The following is a 21,628-nucleotide window of genomic DNA, read 5'->3' on the forward strand; positions in this document are numbered from 1 at the left end:
ATAAGCGCATGGTATAAAATAGGCACTACACACATGCACGTGCACACAGTTTTATATGGACATGTGCAAATTCCGCCTCTACCACGTAAATGGGGATATTTTAGTAGACATGCTTGCCGATGCAATTACCAGTTTCCCCAGTTTGTTCCCAGATCATCCAGGTAAGGGATAAGATTTCCTAACCCCCCTTGTTAAATAGCCTCTCTTTTACCTTGTTGGCACCAACCCTTGAAACCCCGTTGACTAGCCTAGATTTTTTTATTTTATTACTTACACGCCACCTATAGCAGTAGTAAAGTTGCGCAGCACATTTTATGTTAATGATCCAAGAATGCCCATGTCCCGCCCATGCCCTACCCAGACCACACCCACACACCATCCCTTTTTTGGGCTTTCTCACTTATGCGCATACCGGGAGATACGCGTGTACATGGACGTCTATTAAATTATTTTTTTAATTTTAGTTCTATAATTTCAGATATACAACAATATATCACAATACCCAAGCAATAGAGATTTACAGTAAGATATCACTTTTACAAGAAAGATCATAAAGAAATGTTCTCCATAATCTCAGATTTTATAGGAAATACGAGGGGGAGCCAAGAGAGGAAAAAATAGAGCTCTTACATTCTTGGAAAATAAACATAATGGAGTAGATTTTAAAACCAGCGTGCATGGCATACATGTACGAGCTACCCGGCGCGCACACATGTACATCCGATTTTATAACATGCGTGCGCGGGCATGTTATAAAATCCGGGGTCGGCGTGTGCAAGGGGGGGGCACAGTTGTGCACCTTGCGTGCGCTGAGCCCACTCCGAGCTGCACTGCCTTCCCCAGTTCCCTTCCAGACCACTCTGAAATCGGAGCCCCCCATCCCGCCTTCCTTTCCCTTCCCCTATCTCTCCCGCCCTTTCCCCCCCTACCTTTGATGACTTATTATTTTTGTTTTAAAACTATCTTCAGCCCTGGGGCTGAAGTAGGTTGTACATGCCAGCCGACTGCCGGCGTGCGATCCCTGGCCCAACGGCCATGTGCAGGCCTCTGGCCATGTCCCCGCCCTGTCCCCGGACCGCCCCTTTTGTAATGCCCCGGGACTTACACGCGTCCCGGGGCTTTACGCGCGTCACCGGGCCTTTTTAAAATAGGCGCGCGAAACCTTTTGAAAATCCAGCCCAATATCTCGTAGAAGCAGACACATTAGAGCGACCATTAAATTCTGCATGGTGCATGCCGGCTGAACATACTCGCATATCACCCGGTTTTGGCAGATGCTGGGTTTTTACAATTAACCCCAGAGTTAAGATAGGCTTTCACATCACCTTTTTTTTTTTTTTTTTTAGAAATGTTATTTTTAAACATTTCATTCTGAAGCTTAATATTGAAAGTCAGGGTTTTGTTTTGTTTTTTTAATTTTTACAATGATTTGTACAATTCCAGAAAATCATCACATCGTACTCGGGACTCCCCCAGGTTGTTGTTCAACGAACAGTGGGCTTTGAAGCAGGAGAGTGTTGTTATTTCAAACTCCGCTGCTTCTAGGTTAGTACATGCTGTTCTGTAAGTAAAGAGCTCCTAAGAGCACATTCATGCTGTTGCCACTAGGTCCTGAAACTCGCGGTATTTGTGCAAAGTACAACTTCAAAAATTAGGTTTCTTCAGGGCTAGAAGTGAAAGTGGACAATTTTCAGCAGCTCGCAAATGGCTAAAGACTGTGCGTGCAAAATACCTGCAGACTTTAGCCATGATTTTCAAAGCAGACTTATAAGTGCGCTTTGAAAATTCCAGGGTTGTGCTGGTAAGCATGCGAACATCCACACAGAAAGTTAACTGAGCAGGTGTAACTTGACTGCGTGGACATTTACATGCATACCTTTTAAAACTGAAAGCAAGTGCAGAAATGTTTCCCTTTTCCACTTCCACCCCCCCCCCCCCCCTGCCAGAGCTCCAACCACGAGTGCAGCAAAAGAATGCCCAAAATAGGGTTTTGCCTGCACTTTTCCCTGTACAGCCCCCCAATTAATTTTCAGAATGTGATTTATGCACATAAACTAGAGTTTACTTGGATGTCCTTGTGAAAAATACCCCCATACTTCCAGAGGCCATTAAAGTGGGGATCTTTGACTTGACCACTTTTAAAATAAAAAAACAAGATTTCATCTATTAAAAATATTTTTGGAAAAAGATATCATAAACTATGGAGCAAGACATATTTGTTTTCTTAAAATGGACATGTATTCACATGCACACATATTTTATTTAGTAGCAGGTATCCTTCCTGTATTTAAGCAGAATTTTGGTGAATTCAGTCCCTAAACAAGAAATACACAAGGAATAAAAAAGCTGGGTCATGTGTGCTAAAGTGCTGCACTAGTCTTTGACTACTGCTAGACCTAATTGACATCTATTTTACTATTGCATTCTTTCTCCATTACCTGTGGCACTGAGAAGCTGCACACTGGGTGAAATAGAAAGAGTTTGTGCAGGCAAAGCAGCCTAGACAGATGTGGGATCCAAGGCTAGTGCAGGAGTATTAGGTGCCATAGACAAACCTTAGAGCCCTGCACCCCCCCCCCCCCCCCACTCTGATCCTTTCCACGTCTAATTAAAAAGTATGCATTTATAAAAGAAGATTTTACATGAAAAAGGACATGCTTAGTACAGTATTGTGAGGTAAAAATATCACTTATAGCAACATATATATTATATATTGTAATGCATGTTGGGTATGGACTTGACCCTCAGAAAGCTGTAAGTAAATTGAATTACAATTACAATATAGTGTACCTCCCATACAAAAACAGTGTTAACTGCCAGCACTTATATGTTAACATCCTTATCTATAAAAAGGTAACACTGCAAATATTACACTAGGCCCTAAAACACCAATACACCTCCTATTAGGAAAAGAGAACAAGCCAAGTTGCTATATATCCCTACACACCAGCAGAATATCTCATCAAGGTCAAAAATACAGAACACTCAATGACCCTCACCAAATACAGTATAAATAGAAACCATAAAATAGAAATATGCAAGCAAAAACTGAATTGGAAACTGCAACAAACCTGATTCTACATGCAGTGCAATAATCGAAAAACAGAAACATCACCATTCCTCATAAAATATCAAACAAAAAAAATCAAGAAATATAAAACATAAATCATAATAGTAAAACCATACTAATAAAAAGAATACATATTTCAAAACAACTAACAAACAGAATAACATCCATTAATTGAAAATTCATAACAATTTTTTAAAATTTCCTAAACAGTAAAGTATTTCAAAACAGCAGACACATCAAATAACACCCAATAATGAAAATTAATAAGTTAAAAATAAATACCCAGTTCTCCATACCTGGGAACTTTTCATTTCAATTTACCTCAAGAGTGTCACGGATTAGTGTGTGTAGGGTGGAGAGGGAGTGTGCTGAACCTTGTTCCTATCTCTCTCTCATATATACACACTCACACACATGCTCTTTCTCACCCATATGCTCATTCTCACATACTCACACACACACATACTCTCTCTTACTTTCACATACATGCACAGCACACTCACTCTTTTTACCTATTTGGAATGCACAAGCAGTCTCTGACTGTTCCCAGACCTACATGACATCTGTTTTACCAACACATTCTTTTCTCATTACCTATAGTACTGAGAAGCTACATACTGGATGAAATAGAAAGAGTTTGTGCAGACAATACACACTGGACAGGTGTGGAGGACCCAAGGCCAGTGCAAGGGTATTAGATGCCAAAAGCGAACCTTAGAGCCCTGTGATAGCAGCCTCCTCCTTTGGCCCTGGAGGACTGTGACCAGCAGCATCCCAAGTACAGCTGGTGCGCCAGCTTTTAAAAATGGATATTTTTCATATGCAGCCACAAAAAATGTTGTGCGTTCTTAAACACAAGATGTATTCCATGTAAAATAAAAGGGATTCACCTTCAGTCCTCAAGGGTCACATGCCAGTGTGGATTTCAGGATTGCTATAATATACAAATTATTTTTAAACGAAACATATGCAAATGTGTCTTATTAATATTCATTAGGGTTATCCTAAAGATCAGACCTATATGTTACTCTAAGAGGTCACTTTTGAAAAGGTTTAGGAATCTAACTTTGGGGGTTAGGCTTCTAAATTAGTCTGCTTGTAAATTTAGTAGGGCTGAATGTTTAATTTTAAGTTTCTAGTTTCACTTTGCACCTGAATTTAGGTGCCTAAAAAGTAGGTGGGCAGAGAGGTGGAATTAGGGCAGAGAAAAATTAGGAGCTTAGCACTGATTTTCAGCTTCAGGCACCTAACTGAGGTCCCTAAATATATGAAAATGAATAGCTGTCCTAAATTTAGGCAGCATACCGCAATGCAGGCTGAAAATTTACCTTTTCAAGGTACCAGGAAGGTATGAGGGGTAGGGTCGGGGGGAGGGAGGGAGACGCCTTGTATGAGGATCCAGGGAGGGGGCAGCTGAAAAACAGACCCCAACTTCTTTTCTTTTGCTATTCAGAGGGGTTTGGCAGAATGGGGGGATGCTCAGCCTGGCAGGGCATTTTCTTGCACATGGGTAGAGGAGTATTAGTGGGAATCAGGCCGCAGGCCCGCTCTTTTCTTCCCCCTCCCCCAAAACAATGCCATTAACTGGATATCTTTTGAAGATAGCCAGGTAAGTTGCAAATTATCTGGCCACACAAGACTATATAATGTTAGACCTAACTGGCTATATTCATATAAAGTCAGTAAGATTTAAATGTTATCCGGCTAAAGTTAGCCAAATAATTTTAATCGTGTAAATTCAGTGTGACATTTACCCACTGAATATCTGAGACAAGTTATCCATCTAACTTTAATGAAATGACTTGTTGGCAGGCCGCCTTACTCAGTATGCCTCCCATAGGCTCCCAAGTTCATTTGAAAATAGGCACCTAACTTACTGTCTGATTCACTAAAGCTTTTCTTCCATTTTGAGTCTATGGGAAAATACCTTGATGGATCAGGCCTTTAGGTACCTAAATTTAGGAGCTCATCTTTATTTGAATATTGGCCTCTGTAGGAACAGATTTGTACATTCCTGTGTTAAATTAAAGAATGGTAAAAGTTTTGTAGTTTAAATATGAAATGCCTCTTGAAATTAATTTCCCAGACATGCCTGGGTTTAAAATAATGCCAGTTATATGTTGTATGGGGCTTCCGAGAGTCCCTTCCTTAATGTTTTCTATGATAGCAAAGAATATCTCAAGCAAGTGCAGAAGTACTGGCAAGATCTCCTTGATAAGAAACCCCTCACAGATTTTATTTACCTTTAAACATTATCAGCACATAAGTAGATGAGTGAGCCACCCTTGCTTCCGTGCAATTATTACTCCTGGGGGAATTCTGCTGAAAAAAATTTAAAATTCTGTGCATAAAAACTAAAAATTCTACAAAATTCTGCATAGTTTATATTGGTCAAAATAACACAATCTACATACAGTCTTTAAGTAATTACATTCTAAATTAATACAGAAGAAAGTTATTGCTTAAAGATGCAGAATTTTAAATATTTTGAGCAGAATTTTCCTAGAAATTCACTGTAAGATTGTCCCTTCCCCTTGCTCTCCCTACTCCCCTGGCCACTTTGCCCTCTCAGGCCCCAACTCCTCCACCTGCCAGTATCTTTGCCCTCCACCTCCAGTCTCAACCCCTTCCATTCTATCGCCACTCCCAGAGTTTGACCCCGTTCTCAGTACTGTGCCCCTCACACAAGCTCCCTCTGTCCCTTTCGCTCTCACACACATACTTCCTCTCTATTGCACATACACACACCCTCATACAGGCGCCCTCACTCTCTCACACACCCACATCACCTCATACATGGTCCCTTTCTCTTGCATACACACCCACGCAAGGTCCCTTTCTCTCTCATGCATATACCCTAACACAGGCTACCTATGTCTCTCTCTCACTCATCCCTTCAAACAGGCTCTGACTCATACATACACAATTCCTTCACAAAGGCTAGCACCCTCACATACACACGATCCCTTTTTCATACACATGAGCTCCCAGTCTCCTACACACATACACACTCCTTCACAATCCCCTCATATAGGCTCCCTGTCTCTGGCACCCACACTCAAGCACCCCCTCTGCTCTCTCTCAACTTTTTGCTCTCTCTCACCCGCCCCTGCTTAGCCTCCCTGGTCTCTCTCAAACCCCCCTGCTCTCTCTCTCATCCCCTCCCCAATGCTGTCTCTCTCTCACACCCCTTTCCCCCTGCTCTCTCTCACCCTCCCCTCCCCTCTCTCACACCCCCCTTCCCCTCCCCTCTCCTCTCTCACACCTCTCTCCCCCTCCCCTCTCTCACACACACACCTCTCTACACACATTCACTGTCACTGGGGCCTTCATCTAGGCCGCAAGCGGAATGCGTCCCACGGCATGTGGGGGCCTTCATCTTCACCGGGATTGGCGTATTCACCATGAATACGCCGGGGCCTTCATCTTTGCCACGAACGGCATTCACTCCATTTGTGGCATGTTGGGGTCTCCTCTGCCATTTTCTGCACAGAATTTGGCAATTCTGCGTTCCATAGTAGTGCAGAATTCCCCCAGGACTGAATTATACTAAAGTTACTTATAGGAGTGTGGTATCCAAATCTGGGCCCCAAGGGCAGTCAGTCAGTTTCGTTTTAAGAATATCCACAATGAATATTTATACAACCTGCATTAAGCCAATTTGCATGTTTTGGTTCTGATTAAAACCAGACCTGTTGGTAGCTCATGAGGGTAAGAGTTTGGAAACCACTGATAAAGAGCAAGGATGCTCAAATCAAGTTTTCGAGGGCTGCAAACAAGTCTAGTTTTCAGGGTAATCACCAAGAATATTCAGCTGTTCCCATCACTTGCATTTGAATACATCTGGGTGAACTGCCAGAATAATTTGCATCACTTGGTTACTCTGGAAATTAGGCCTATTTTCAGCCTTCGTGGACCAGAGTGGTGCACCATAAACACAGAACGGTGCTTTTCAACCTGGTGTTTGAGAACCACCCTGCCAATCTGGTCCTCAAGATACCCACACTAAGTATACATGAGATATATTTGCATGTACTGTCTCCATCGTATGCAAATTTTTCTCATACATATTTTTTGTATATATTCTGAGGACCAGATTGTGCAGGATGACCCCAAAGACCATAGTTGTGTGTCTTTAAAATAGAGGATAGCACCAATGATGTAAATAGTGAACCTTTTAGTTGTACTATATAGCCTATTGAAAAATGGAATAAAATTTGAATTTGGGAAAAAGGAAATATGTTCTTAGTGACCGGTGTCCTATAGAGAAATGATTAGCTGAAATATAATAAATTAGTATCATCAGGCAAAGAAGTTTTTATTAAACTTATGTGTGTGGACATATTAATACCTGGGCAACATTTGATAGTCAATATACAAAAAGAGCACTCAATGGGTCCTATACATCAATAATAATAAACCAAAAGGCACCTCTTATTTTTACTTTCTATACGTGGCTCAAAAAAGACAGCCTGAAAGCTGTTCTCTGCAAAAATAATTATAATTGCTAAATTTAATAAATTCTTAAATTTTCAAGATTTTTAAGAGACCTCATCAGCAAGCCTACAATGTGTTCAACCTGACCCAATTGAACCGTTGGGTCTACTCGTCATTTGCGGCTCTATGCGGCTGTATAGTCAGATATGATAACCGGCTGTATAGCCTGTGATATTTAAAATGAAGGTATGGATTTCTTTTGCTGCTTATCACTGCTTCTTAGAATCCATCTGAAACGGCATCAAGGAAATATCACAGCTGGAAGGAATGGCATCAAACAATGTCACAACTGACAGGAGCTTATAAAAGTTGAATGTTTTTGCAAACAGTCTGCGAGCCGTGAGCCTTCAATGTATACTTTATCCGTTGTTGTCACGGTTAATACCACGATACCTTAATAAGTGTATCGACTGTAAAGCTTAATTAATGTCACAAGTATCACGGCTGTTCTAGCCAAAAAGACAATATTGTGAGACCTGTTGTCCCAGAAGAAGAGATTACCACCCCTGACGAAGCTGCAGTTAGCAGCGAAACACCGGCTGCCGTCGGGTTGATTGAAACCTATACCGTTGGGACATATGGAGCATTATTCAGTATCAACAGGCTAGAACAGCCTGTTGATACTGAATAATTATTTTTGCAGAGAACAGCTTTCAGGCTGTCTTTTTTGAGTCACGTATAGAAAGTAAAAATAAAAGGTGCCTTTTGGTTTATTATCTACATTTGATAGTAACATAGTAGATGATGATAGAAAAAAGACCAATCAATTCATCCAGTCTGCCCAGTTATTACTGTTTGCACTGCAAAGATATATCCCATCTACCAGCCATAGTGCATGACTACTTGTAAGATCTCTCTCCGTATGTAAGTCTTTCTCATTTGTACTCTATCATCTTGAACAGATGCGTATACAAATTTTCCACTTCATTCACACCGAGCACCCCCTCCCTTTCCATGGTTAACCGCAAAGCTTTGTAATGATCAAAATAGATATCAGTATTAGTGTGACCATTGCCCAAATCTGACTTCTTAGGTCCCCTGCATAGCTATGTGAGCACCTTTGTTTTTACTGTACTTTTTAACCTACCAGATAGAACTAGTTGCTACCATCTCAAACTAGTATTGCTGTTGCCTGAACTTCTGGCTTCCTATGTTTCCTGCATAGCCTGCCAGACAGACTCTGCTACCTGCCTGTGTTTCAACTCGTACTTCTAGTTATTATGATGACCATGCATTCTTCCTTACTTAAATTCAATACCCAGCCTCCTCCACTATGTCTTTCTACCAAGCTTGGCAGCAGTCTAAACAGTTGCCAAAGCTAGTGTGTCTATTGATCTTTAGACCTCCTTGGTCCAGTGACCTTACTGGACAGTACTTAGCTACCACCAACTTGCTGGCACCAACCTGGTTGGTTTTTGGGGAGTTGTGGTCTGCTGTTCTTACCTGGTTATCCCAAGGCATTCAGAATTGCTAGGTCATGTTGCTTTTCTCCTCGCTTCATTTTGTCCTTATCACCTCTCCCTTCCTCTGCTCCTGAAAGAGTGAAGGATAGCTTGGCCACAGCATTGCAACCTCCCAAGCCTGTTCCTAGCACTGTTGCAGAACATGACAAGAATCGAGGACCATGAGACCCATCTAGTGTCCTGATCCGTATTCCTGGTAACAACATCACGGACCCCCAGATGATTTCTGATTTTGTAACTTTAATTTCTTTTTGGATCATGCCTTTCTATCCGGTAATCCAGTATTCAACATGTGTGACAATACAATATCAATAAAAAAGTTACCTTTCCCTTCTTCACAATTACGGATTCTCTGTGATTATCCCATGCTTTTTAAAATACTGTTATCATGTTAGTCTCCACCATTTCCACTGGGAGGCATTTCCATGCATCCACTACCCTTTCAGTAAAGAAATATTTTTTGATGCTGCTCCTGAATCTATACTCCTGGCGTCTCATACTCTGCCTTCTTGCTCTAGAACTTTCTTTCCTCTGAAAGAGAAGTACTTCTTGTACATGATGTATACCTTTGGGGTATTAAAATGCCTCTCTCATATCTTCTCTGTCTCTCCTCTCCTTAAAGGTATACGTATTTAGGTACTTAAGGCTCACTGGCTTTTGATGCAAATTGTGCACCATTTTGTGAGCCTTTCTTTGGACACCTCCAGACGGTCTATATCCTTTTGGAGGAACAGCCTCCAGAATTGTACACAGTATTCTAGCTGAGGTTTCACCGATTATCACCGCCCTTTTTTCTGCAATTATGCCTCTCACTGTGCACCCCAGGATCCCGCTGGCTCTGACCATCACCTTATCACATTGTTTCACTACCTTGAGATCATCTCACATGATCACCCTGAGCCACCTCAGTATCATTGATTAAACTGAGTGAATTTCTTGGCAATGCTGAACTAATATTATGTAATATAATTTTGTGCCATTTTTAGTAGAGGATTGTTTGTGCTTCACAGTGAATTAACAGGGAGAAGGTTTGATCCTCCCTGCAGTTCCTCCTTGTCTCTGCTTTTCTTTTACAGATTGTTTCTGGGGCAAGGTCCTGATTTCTTATAGTTTTTGGCCAATTCAATCAAGTGGTCCTTGTCTTCTCTCTAGCGTCCCAGTCACTTTACTAGCTGTTTTCTTATAACCTCCAAAGAGGTTCAGTACATCCTACTTCTCACACTTAAATGTGTCCCTTCCTCAATTAATTACACCTATATGTAAATCTATCTCATGCATATTCCTTGTGGATTTCCTGAAAACCTGATTGGCGAGTTGGGTCCCGAGGGCCTGATTGAGCACCCCTGCCCTAGAGGCAGGGCTGGCTTTAGGGGTGTGTGTCATATATCAACATCAGAGGAACACTCGGCAAGATTATAATGCCACCATAATTTTATTTAATTTACAGTTCTTTATACATACATTAATTACCCCTAAACGTGGACCATATGCACATATATAAAATTTCAATAAAACATGTTACACCATATCACATTTATACTCATACCATTCACACCACTCATTCATAAAGTACATATTCAGTGCATCTATATATCCCTATACAACATTATTATGCTATAATAAACATACATATAAAAACAATCACCAAATATAGCTATCTGAAACCATTGTCTTCAAAAAATCCACTAACAATTTTTTATGTTGCTCCCGACGAGACTTCTCGTTTCGCCTGACTTAACAGGCTTCCTCAGGGAAACATTTTTTTTACTTTGTATACTGTGGAATTGTAAATTCAATATATTTATTATTTATCCCCCAGATTATCACATAAACCATTACGAGAATTTTTTGAAGTATATTTTCTTCAATGCTTCTTGTGATGTATTAGTTTCCAAAACATATATTCTGTCAATTCAATGGAGATGCAAAATGGTCCCATACTCCGTTGTAACTATAATACATACAAAAAATATATTTTATTAAAGAAATTATGTATTACCCATTAAACCCTTCTCACAGAACCAATCCTAAATTTAATAGCATCAGAATAAATGCTTACCATCCATATAGTTATTGTATCTCTCTCTATCAGTTTGTATCAAATTCTTTTCTACCACCAAAGCAGCGTTATTATATATGTCCTCCTTCCAAAATATAACCAACGTCTTTATCACAATGTGCTTTTCCCGATATACTTCATTATATCACGAGCGGATCTTACCGCCAAAATTTTCTGAAACATAAACACCCAATTTTTAAACCTCAATCACCATTATCACAATATACCTACTACTACTATTGAATTTACAATTCCACAGTATACAAAGTAAAAAAAAATTTTCCCTGAGGAAGCCTGTTAAGTCAGGCGAAACGAGAAGTCTCGTCGGGAGCAACATAAAAAATTGTTAGTGGATTTTTTGAAGACAATGGTTTCAGATAGCTATATTTGGTGATTGTTTTTATATGTATGTTTATTATAGCATAATAATGTTGTATAGGGATATATAGATGCACTGAATATGTACTTTATGAATGAGTGGTGTGAATGGTATGAGTATAAATGTGATATGGTGTAACATGTTTTATTGAAATTTTATATATGTGCATATGGTCCACGTTTAGGGGTAATTAATGTATGTATAAAGAACTGTAAATTAAATAAAATTATGGTGGCATTATAATCTTGCCGAGTGTTCCTCTGATGTTGATATATGATCTATATTTTGAACAGAGGTTGTTCTGCACAATTTTTGTGTACCTGTTTAGGGGTGTGTGGCCTGTGTGGCCGCACAGGGCACTGCCACTTCAGGATGTCTGTGCAGCACTTTGGGAATGACTTCACCCCCAGCCCAGCCACAGAGAGCATGGCACCGCTGCATATCGGGGCGATGTGGATATCTTTAAAGAGACACTGCTGCAACATTCCCATGATGACCAACCTCCCATCCCCACACCCATTGGCCACAGAGAGCATGGTTGTTGCTTCAGGGACATTGCAGTGACTTTAAAAGGGCGCTTGCATCTGCAGCACTTCAGTGGGACAACCCACAGCCACAGAGGCACAGGGCACAGCTGGCACTAAAGCTAGTCCTACTTAGAAGTCAAAGTGCCTTCCTTCAACTTTCAGTGACTCTTGTGAGTTTTAATCACTTTGGGTGAAGGAGAGATGGCCAAATACATAGAACTTACATATTAACACATCTTCTTTGTACTAGATGCTATACTAAGAGTCCTGAATGTTTTACCCCTTTCAGATCCCAGTTTTGGGTTTTTTTGAGAAGTTGCTAAAAAGTATAAGAACATAAGAACAGTTAGTTATTGCGGTGATTAATACCCCTAACTAAATTAAGCTATTTCACTTAGATGCAGTTCCAGCACTGCTCTCTACATTAATGGTGGGGGTGGAAGGGAAATAGAATAAAAAAAAGTTACTAAGAGCCAAGAGAAACAGATAAGTATGTGAGAGAAAAAAAAGTGCGAAAGCTTGCTGGGCAGACTGGATGGGCCGTTTGGTCTTCTTCTGCCGTCATTTCTATATTTCTATAAGAAATTGCCGTGCTGGGTCAGACCAAGGGTCCATCAAGCCCAGCATCCTGTTCCCAACAGAGGCCAAACCAGGCCACAAGAACCTGGCAATTACCCAAACACTAAGAAGATCCCATGCTACTGATGCAATTTATAGCAGTGGCAATTCCCTGATTAATAGCCGTTAATTGACTTGTCCAAGAACTTATCCAAACCTTTTTTGAACCCAGCTACACTAACCGCACTAACCACATTCTCTGGCAACAAATTCCAGAGCTTTATTGTGCGTTGAGTGAAAAAGAATTTTCTCCGATTAGTCTTAAATGTGCTAGTTGCTAACTTCATGGAATGCCCCCTAGTCCTTCTATTATTCAAAAGTGTAAATAACCGATTCACATCTACTCGTTCAAGACCTCTCATGATCTTATCACATCCTCCCTCAGCCGTCTCTTCTCCAAGCTGAACAGCCCTAACCTCTTCAGCCTTTCCTCATAGGGGAGCTGTCTTAAGTATCAAAGTTTTTTATTGTTTGTAAAATAAAAAGATCTGAAATGGCTAAATGTCAATTACTGTAGCTCTACAACCTCATTTTTTGTGGAAATGAGGTTGCAGAGCTGCTTGTGATTACCATACAAAGATTTGCATGAACTGAGTGATGCATACTGTTATAGTAATGCCACATTTGGGGTGTAGGAATATTGCTACTGCCCTGTGAACATCTGATTGGACTTCAGTTTGGTATTTCATCCTTTCTTGGGAGTCTCCAGTCATTTGAATCATAATGGCTATGTCCTCAGTTATTGCTGCTCCAGACAAAAAACATTTTTGCTATTGAGATGAAATTGGTTTTAAGAGTCTTACTATAGCTAGAATTTCCAACTGGTTTCATCGTTTTTCAGAACAGGTAGATCTAGGCCTGGTTTTACCCTTAATGCATACATCAAGGGTGGCTAACTTCGGTTCTCAAGACCAATGAACAGGCCTGGTTTTCAGGTTATCCCCAATGAATATGCATGCAATAGATTTGAATGTATTACCTCCATTGTATACAAATAAATCTCATGCATATTCATTACAGATAGCCTGAAAACCAGTCTGTTTGTGGCTCTTGAGGACTGGAGTTGGCCACCCTTGGCATACATAAACTTGTAAGACTACTTTCCGTAAAAAAGCAGAACACAATTCTGTGAATGCAGTAGCATGCAACCAGAATTCAATCAACTTGTGCTGGAAAAAATGGAGCCAGTTGGAAATCATATGCATGGCAGACATTTCTGGCTTGAAGCTTCTGTACAGAGATCTCATGCCCTCATGTGGCTACCATACACAGACCTTTCTCCATTCTCCCTATCAGACTCTTCCTCTTTTTCCATTGCAATATTCATTCATATCTATCTAAGTATCCATCTACCTATCTATTTATATATTACATCTATCTATTTATATATACTTTTTGTTTCATTTTTGTTGAACTTCTTTTTGTTTGTTTTTTTGTTTTTGACAGTTTTTTTCATTTCTTTTCATAATGAAAATGAAAAAAATGAATGCACTTCTCTAATATATATATATACATATTACTGCAAAATGTTAATACAGTTTTACAGGGATACATGTTTTGTATGCTACAGAAAATATTTTTCCTACAGTAAGGGTGTCTTCATCGAGTTGCAGTACATCTTACTGCACAATAGAAATTCCTTGTGTATATCCAAGGAGGCCTCACTATGGCATGGGAAAAGTACCACTGGCACAAACCTTTCTAATGCAGTCCTGTTTTTAAATGGAAATAAGCAACTTTTATGCAATAAACATGGTTTTCACATAAAAGCACATGTAATTTGTTTTGGCTTAGGAACTATAGCACGTGCAGTTTTCTGCGGCGTTTGCAAAGTGACCGGTGGTGCGTGTGAGTAGGGAGAGAGCAGTTTGTTAGCGACAGAGTTTGAAACGTTCTAAGCTGCTTCCAAGTGATGTCATATTGCCTGTGTTTGTCATTTACTGAATGCTGCCCTGCTTTCTTTCTGCTGTAGGTGAGCGGCCCTTCCACTGTAACCAGTGTGGAGCTTCCTTTACACAGAAGGGCAATCTGCTGAGGCATATTAAGCTGCACTCTGGGGAAAAACCCTTCAAGTGCCCCTTCTGTAGCTATGCCTGCCGAAGAAGGGATGCTCTCACTGGGCACTTGAGGACACACTCGGGTGAGTCTCCTTGATGCTTCTTTGCTCCTTGCATGCTCTCTTGCACTCATGTCCAGAAACAAATGTCAGCTTTTATATCTTAATGGTAATTGTCTTTCTATATTAAGCAACCGATATGATTTGGCCTAACATGTATTGAAGCAAAATAAGACTGCATGGTGAAATTCACTTTTTTTTGCATTAGGGCATGGAATGGTCCTGCTGTTATGCCAGCAATTGTTATGGAGGTCTAGGACTAGAGTGGGCAATAGTTTCTCTGCTTGGTGTAAGGAGAATTTATGGTGAACTGAACAGTTTACCAAGCTGTGAATTTGCCTTGATCGGTGCATATGTGAGTTTTTCTTTTTCTCCTAGAAAGTGCATTGAGAGAATTAAAGCAAGAAAAGGAACGTGGGTTTTCAGACTAAAGTCCTAAAGGTTTTTCATATCGAAGTGCCAATGCCTTTGAAGTGTTAAAAAGGAAATAATTTTGCAAGTAATTAATGTATTTCTTTTAAAAATGGTAGTGTATGGACTATCACAATGGCTTCAAGCGAGTTGAAGCTCTATACTGCTATGAAAAATCCGGGCTTAATACAGCAATTCCCTCAAAATGTCAGCATGCCTGTTTTTTTTTTAGTACTCTTCCTCTGCTTTAGTTTTTAGCCTGTTCTATAAAATAAAACAGCGTATATGGTTTTGCTTTGTCTGTCCGTTCATCTATCCATGATTCTGACTTCTCAGGTGGCGTGTAGCAACAGACAGGCAGAAAACCCCAAACTGTAAGTGTTGGTAGAGAAGCAACTGGCAAGGCTGAAGAAGAGGATCTGCTGGTGGGGTTTCCCAGGCCACATCAGGCAGAGCTGGTGTCTGCTGGAGTAGCGGGGCTAGCCAACCAGAGGAGATGGGGTGGGAGCTATCTGGGGGCCACAGCAGCAGTGCTAGCGGGACTCACCAGGCTTCACCAGCTGAAAGAAAGAGGAGATGCTGCAGGTGGGATTTCCCAGGCCCCACAGTTGCAGATAAGCAGGCGACACGAAGTATGGGGAGCTATGGGAAGTATGGAAGTATGGAAGTATGGGGAGCTATGGGAAGTTTTGAAGGCTCTAAAACAAGGCTTCCCAGACTTTTAACCAATGTGACCCCATGTTAGCAATTGAAAATTCATCTGACCCCCCCATAGGATGGCCAAAACAAATTAGGTGTACATTCTCCCTCCACCGACCCATGCACACTCAGCCCTCCCCTCCCTTTATGGCTGGCCTCAAGCCCAACCGTATCCTGAAGTGGCAGCAGCATTACTAATTAAAGTCAGTACAGGGCCTCTGGGTTAGTGTAAGCTCATGGGCCATGCAGGGCTTCCTGTTAACACAGAAACTCATGAAAGGGTAGTGCCACCACAGGACCTGTGAGTGCTTGCCAGCTCAAAGTACCCGTGCTGATTTCTATTACTAATGCTACTACTGCTGGTGCCTGCAAATTACTGCCATTTGAAACACTTGTGATCCCAGCTGAAGGCTTTGGGACCCCATTTGGGGTCCCAACCCACAGTTTGGAAAGCCCTGCTCTAAAGGCTTTCAGGAATAAGGAGGTCCATATTTATCTGCTACGTGGCCTACCTAGTTATCTGGATAAACCTATGCAGCTAACAGCCTGGACATTGAGCAGCGCAGTTGCGTTCCTGAATATACCGAGCTATCTAAAAATTAGCCAGATAAGTCTATCCGGATAACTTTATGACAGGTCTGTGGCCTGATCAGAGTTAGCTGGTTACAGTTACATCCTTGCCCCTCCCACCACTTAGCCGGCTAACTATTTAGCCAGATAAATAGTTATCCGGTTAAGTGGTGGCTGCTGATCCCAGGCAGATAATCACAGCCAGATAAGTCGAAACCTCTAGGTGGTCACAAATATTGACCATATCTTCTACTAGGTGGTCAAAAATATTGGTCATATTCTACCTGGACAAGCAGGGAGGAAAAGGCTCTATCCTTTTTTTGTTGGGAAATTGACAGGGTGGGCGAAAAGGAATTAATGGGTCCTTGGTTGACAGAGGTTGTTTATCGGTAGGCTTGAAGGGAATGGAGGTAGCCCTCCAATTCTCTGTTTAAATACATAGATAATAGTCATTAAATTAGATATATCATGCTCAATGCTATTATATTCATTTTAAACTAAATAAAGACACTTATGTATGTTTATATATTATGTTGGAGGCAATTTGATTGCACATGTTAACCGCTTCAGATGTCATACACCTGGGAAAGTAGTATTTACAAGATTTTAAATTAATAAATAGATATTAAATTGGGCCATCTCTCATGGGATGACTCTAAGAGCCATGTACATGGCAGGAAGAGACAGCATCTTTACAGACAGACTTAGGTGCTACCGTGACCCCAAGTAGACCTTGGATCAGGAAGTAGCAGATCAAGATATTCATTGAGTGGAGTATACCTAAGGTATTATTATTATTACTATCAGGATTCCTTAATCACTCTCCTATTGGAGTACGCAGAGTGAGATGCAGATTAACTGAATAATTTACATAAATAATACAGAATAGATAAACATATTCATGGTACCTAATCATAGAGTAAATACATAAATAATACAAAATAAATATTCTGAACATAATACATAATATCTAGACAACGCAGAAGGTAGAAAAATAGTGGGTTCAGGGCCAAAGTGCCAGAGGGAGGTGATGGGTATGAGATAGTATTTAGGAACATTAGGACGGCCACAGGGATGTTCTGATAGTTGAGCATAAAGATGAGTAGGAGGTTGGTGTTTCTAGCTAAGAGCAGTAAGCTTTGTGGAAGAAACAGCGCTTTATACTGGAATGTCACCGGCTAGTCTTGCCCCCTGTCGGGAGAGAGTTCCAGAGTCTGAGAATAAATAAACAGAAAGCATGCTTATGCGTTCCACTCAGCCTGAAGTCTTTGGGAGCAGGGAGTTATTGTAGCACCTCTTTTTTTGGATCAAAGCTTCAAATAAACTGGGCCTTGATCGTTCAGTGATTTGAAGGCAATGCAGTGGGCTTGAAATTGGGCCCATTAGGGGATTGGTAGCCAGATTTCAGAGGACTTTGCCAATGTGGTTTCTGTAGCTACAGTTAGATAACATCTGTGTTGCAGCATTCTGCACTAATTGTAGATATTTTAGGAGTTTTTGAGGGGAACCTATGAAATGCATTACAGTAGTTTAGTCAGGATAGGACCAATGCATGTATCTGAGTGGACAGATTGTCTATCCATGTAAGGTTTTATCTGCTTTAGTCTAAGGAGGTAGAAGGCGTTCCTTGCAACTGGGGTGATTTGTGTTTCCATGTTTATGTTGATGTCCAGGAAGACACCCATTCTTCAGTCCTCAGATTTTATTGAGAGAGAGGTGTTGTTCAGTGCCAATTTAATTTTTAAGTGATGCAGGAGATGTTTTTAGTGGGATTGAGCTTGAGTTTATTAGAGGAGGCCGATTTCCAGATCTCTGCAAAACAGTTGTTTATCTTTTGCATGGCTATGATTCTGTCAGATCTTAGTGGCATAAAAACCTGAATGTCATCAGTGAAAAAAAAAACAATGGAGCCTGGATTTCCTAATTACTTCAGTTAATGCCCTGACATCGATATTGAAAAGGGTTGGTGAGAAGATTGATCCTTGAGGAACACCACAGGGTAGGGGTTTAACACAAAAGGAGGTGATACCTACACAACCTGATCTTTCTGTTAGGAATGATCAACATTTAAGGCTGGACCCTTGATACCAATGCCTGAAAGCCTTTTTTTTTAGGATATTTTGGTAATGGTGTCAGACATGGTAGAGAAATTGAATAAGATAAGGGTAGAGGGTTTCCTGCATTAGAGACCCTGAAGGCACCATTCAGTAGAGCTAGGAGCATCGTTTCTGTATTATGGAACTTCCTGAAATCTGATTGGAATTTGTCGAACAGTTGTCCTTCCTGCAACAGAGTGTGGAGCTGATAGAAGGTTAACATTTCAATGATTTTGACCAGGAGTGGGATATTTGATAGGGGCTTGAAGTTGTCTAAGACTTTGGGGTCTAGGGAAGCTTTTTTGTTGAGTGGATAAGTGATCATTTTTTTTAACACAGCTAGCATAATGCCTTAGTTAAAGGGTGGTTCAGCAATTCTGCAATGCAAGCAGATACTCTGAGTCTGGCAAGCTTGGATGAGCATGGATCAAGGGAGCTGGATGATAGGATGACGTTAGAGAGGATTTTTAGAATCTGATAGTTGGAGACTTCGTAAAAATGAGATGGTGGTATGATCCAATGTTTGTTCATCTGATGTCAAGGTGTTTGAATCATCTAAATTTGTGCAGATCTTCAGGATTTTTTAAGAAAAGAAACATGTAAAGTTTTCAAATTCTGTTGTTTAAGAGTGCTAGTCTGTCTTGCTGGCCATCTGTTTGGATGATGTCTCTGAATTTTGAATATTTCTGTACTGTTATGAACATTAGCAATTGGTGATGAAAATTAAGTTCTCTGCGAGAATTATAGATCTGTTATAGTTTACTTTGTGTTGGTTACATTCTCCGTTGACAAGCAGGATGAATTAACCATATCATGTGAGTAACATCATCCTGTGGCACTGAATGTATTCTTCTCTCCTAGCTCATATAGATTTAGCTCTACTGAGCATGCTCAGGAATTCCCACACGGACACTGCCTCAGAAATCAATCAGTCTGTTCTTGTCCGAGCTCTTGCACAGATGTATACCCTTTCTCCTTCTAAGATTTTTGGTACTTCTAAGTTAGTATCAAAATTCATGAAAGGCTTATGTCATATGAGATTTCCTCTTGTCAAACTGCCGGTGCCATGGGATCTCAAAGTTGTATTGGCACAACTCATAAAGCCACCTTACGAACTGTTGGAGTTGGATTCCTTGAATTCCTCACCTGGAAAATAATGTTCCTAGTCACAATTATGTCAGCTAGAAGAGTCAGTGAGTTTAAAGTATTAGCTCATTTCTCACGATTCATGTAGTATTTCTACAACAATGTGGTGCTCTGCACTCACCCCAAGTTTCTGTCAAAAAAGTTTCAGCTTTTCATGTAAATCAAGCCATCGTGTTGCCCAAGTTCCTTTGAGGATCTCATACACATGAGTTTTGAGACCAGGGTCCTTGTTGGCGCTGTTGAGTGACATCACTCACATCTTATGGCTGATTCATCCTGATGTCTATAGAGATCCCTGTTTACAGGTAAGCAAACTTGCTTTCCATTAAAAAAAAAACATATGAGAAATTACATCCAACATAGACAATGAAAGAACAGAAATCAGCTAATTGAATTTAATGTAAAACATACTTTTATCCCATTCAGTCCAACATACTTGACAGGTTACAACTTTACATACATAATAAAAATAGCTTATTACTGATGAAATCCAAAATGATAAGGATGTAATACATTGTTCTCATTGAGAAACTCCTGACCTGTGCAAGAAAAGGCAAAAAGATGGCGTTATATTTCGCTGGATTATACAGATCAAGTTTAGTATTTTTTAGCAATAGTCTTACCAAAACCTTTTTCAGCCAGTCTGGAATATTGCCTTCTGCCAAAGACAGGTTAATAATTGCAGTGTCAGAGGCAGCAATTTCATTACACAAAGTTTTTTTAGAATCACGATATTACAAGGATTTAGAGTGCATAAAGAGTTGTTAAATGCTGTGATCACTTGAATCACTTTCATCCTGGACACAGACTGAAACTCCTCCCAACATTTCTCTCACTCTACAATCAACAGTAATTCAACCTCATTTGAGAATTTAGAACAAATTGAATTTTATTTTCTGAGCAGATGCTGCAACACAGGATTCACAATGAATCATAGATGTTATATCAGATGAATGCTGCAACGGTGTCTGCGCACTTGTAAGAAACCTCACTGTATGATACAGCTCAACTAATGCACTTGCAGCAGCTTGTATTGTCTTTGACAAGTATGGTGAAATTTAAGAACATAAGAACATAAGAAAGTGCCATACTGGGTCAGACCAAGGGTCCATCAAGCCCAGCATCCTGTTTCCAACAGTGGCCAATCCAGGCCATAAGAACCTGGCAAGTACCCAAAAGCTAAGTCTATTCCATGTTACCATTGCTAATGGCAGTGGCTATTCTCTAAGGGGCGGATTTTAAAAGGCCTGCGCGCGAATTTCAGGCTGCCTCATCCTTGCCAACAGCACCCCAGTTGTTGTGCCTGTTGCACATTTTTGGTGCTGCTTGGCCTCATACATATGGCTCAGCCTGTAGCTTACTATTCACCCATATGTGAGGACTACCATCCTGCTTGTCCTGGGAGAAAGCAGAGTTGCTTACCTTTAACAGGTGTTCTCCCAGGATAGCAGGATGTAGTCCTCACGAAACCCACCCGCCACCCCGCGGAGTTGGGTTCGCTTACATTTTATTATTGTATTTTTTTGCTCGTACATTTGCTATAAACGAGACTGAAGGGGGACCCCTGCTGGCTGCAGGGTTAGTGGCATGCTGGGCATGCTCAGTGTGCCAGTCAAAGTTTATTTATGTATTTATTTATTTATTTTTAATTTTTATATACAGACATTCTTACATCCGATGTAAATCATACCGGTTTACATTAAACAGAATAGCAGGAAATAAATTTCCATAGTCTAATACAAAGAACATTTCTAATTAAAATTATTAACAAGCGAAAAGAAAAGGTAAAGAATTGGAATACAGTTTAAATAAAAGAAAAATATAAAAGATTTTTTGTTTTTTACAAGCACAAGGGTTGCACGAAGGGGTGCACAAAGGGGAGGGCCCCTTTGTCGCGCCCTTTCGGCGCGCGGCGCCTGATGGTGACATGCTCTTCAACCGTCACCGGAGCTCCCAGTGACGTAAGGGGGGGGCATG

At 40.6% G+C, this 21,628-nt stretch overlaps 1 protein-coding gene across 2 annotated transcripts in view; it reads left to right on the forward strand.

Moving 5' to 3' along the window:
• The window catches only part of IKZF2 (IKAROS family zinc finger 2), a 243,514-nt gene that overhangs the window by 124,284 nt on the left and 97,602 nt on the right, over positions 1 to 21,628 (forward strand). For both annotated transcript variants that reach the window (XM_029606127.1, XM_029606128.1), the window contains exon 5: positions 14,586 to 14,753. In XM_029606127.1, coding sequence (XP_029461987.1) covers positions 14,586 to 14,753 — 168 coding nt within the window. The remainder of the gene's footprint in view (positions 1 to 14,585; positions 14,754 to 21,628) is intronic.

This window comes from Rhinatrema bivittatum, chromosome 6 (genome assembly GCF_901001135.1).
Source record: "Rhinatrema bivittatum chromosome 6, aRhiBiv1.1, whole genome shotgun sequence".
In the NCBI taxonomy this organism is placed as follows: domain Eukaryota; kingdom Metazoa; phylum Chordata; class Amphibia; order Gymnophiona; family Rhinatrematidae; genus Rhinatrema; species Rhinatrema bivittatum.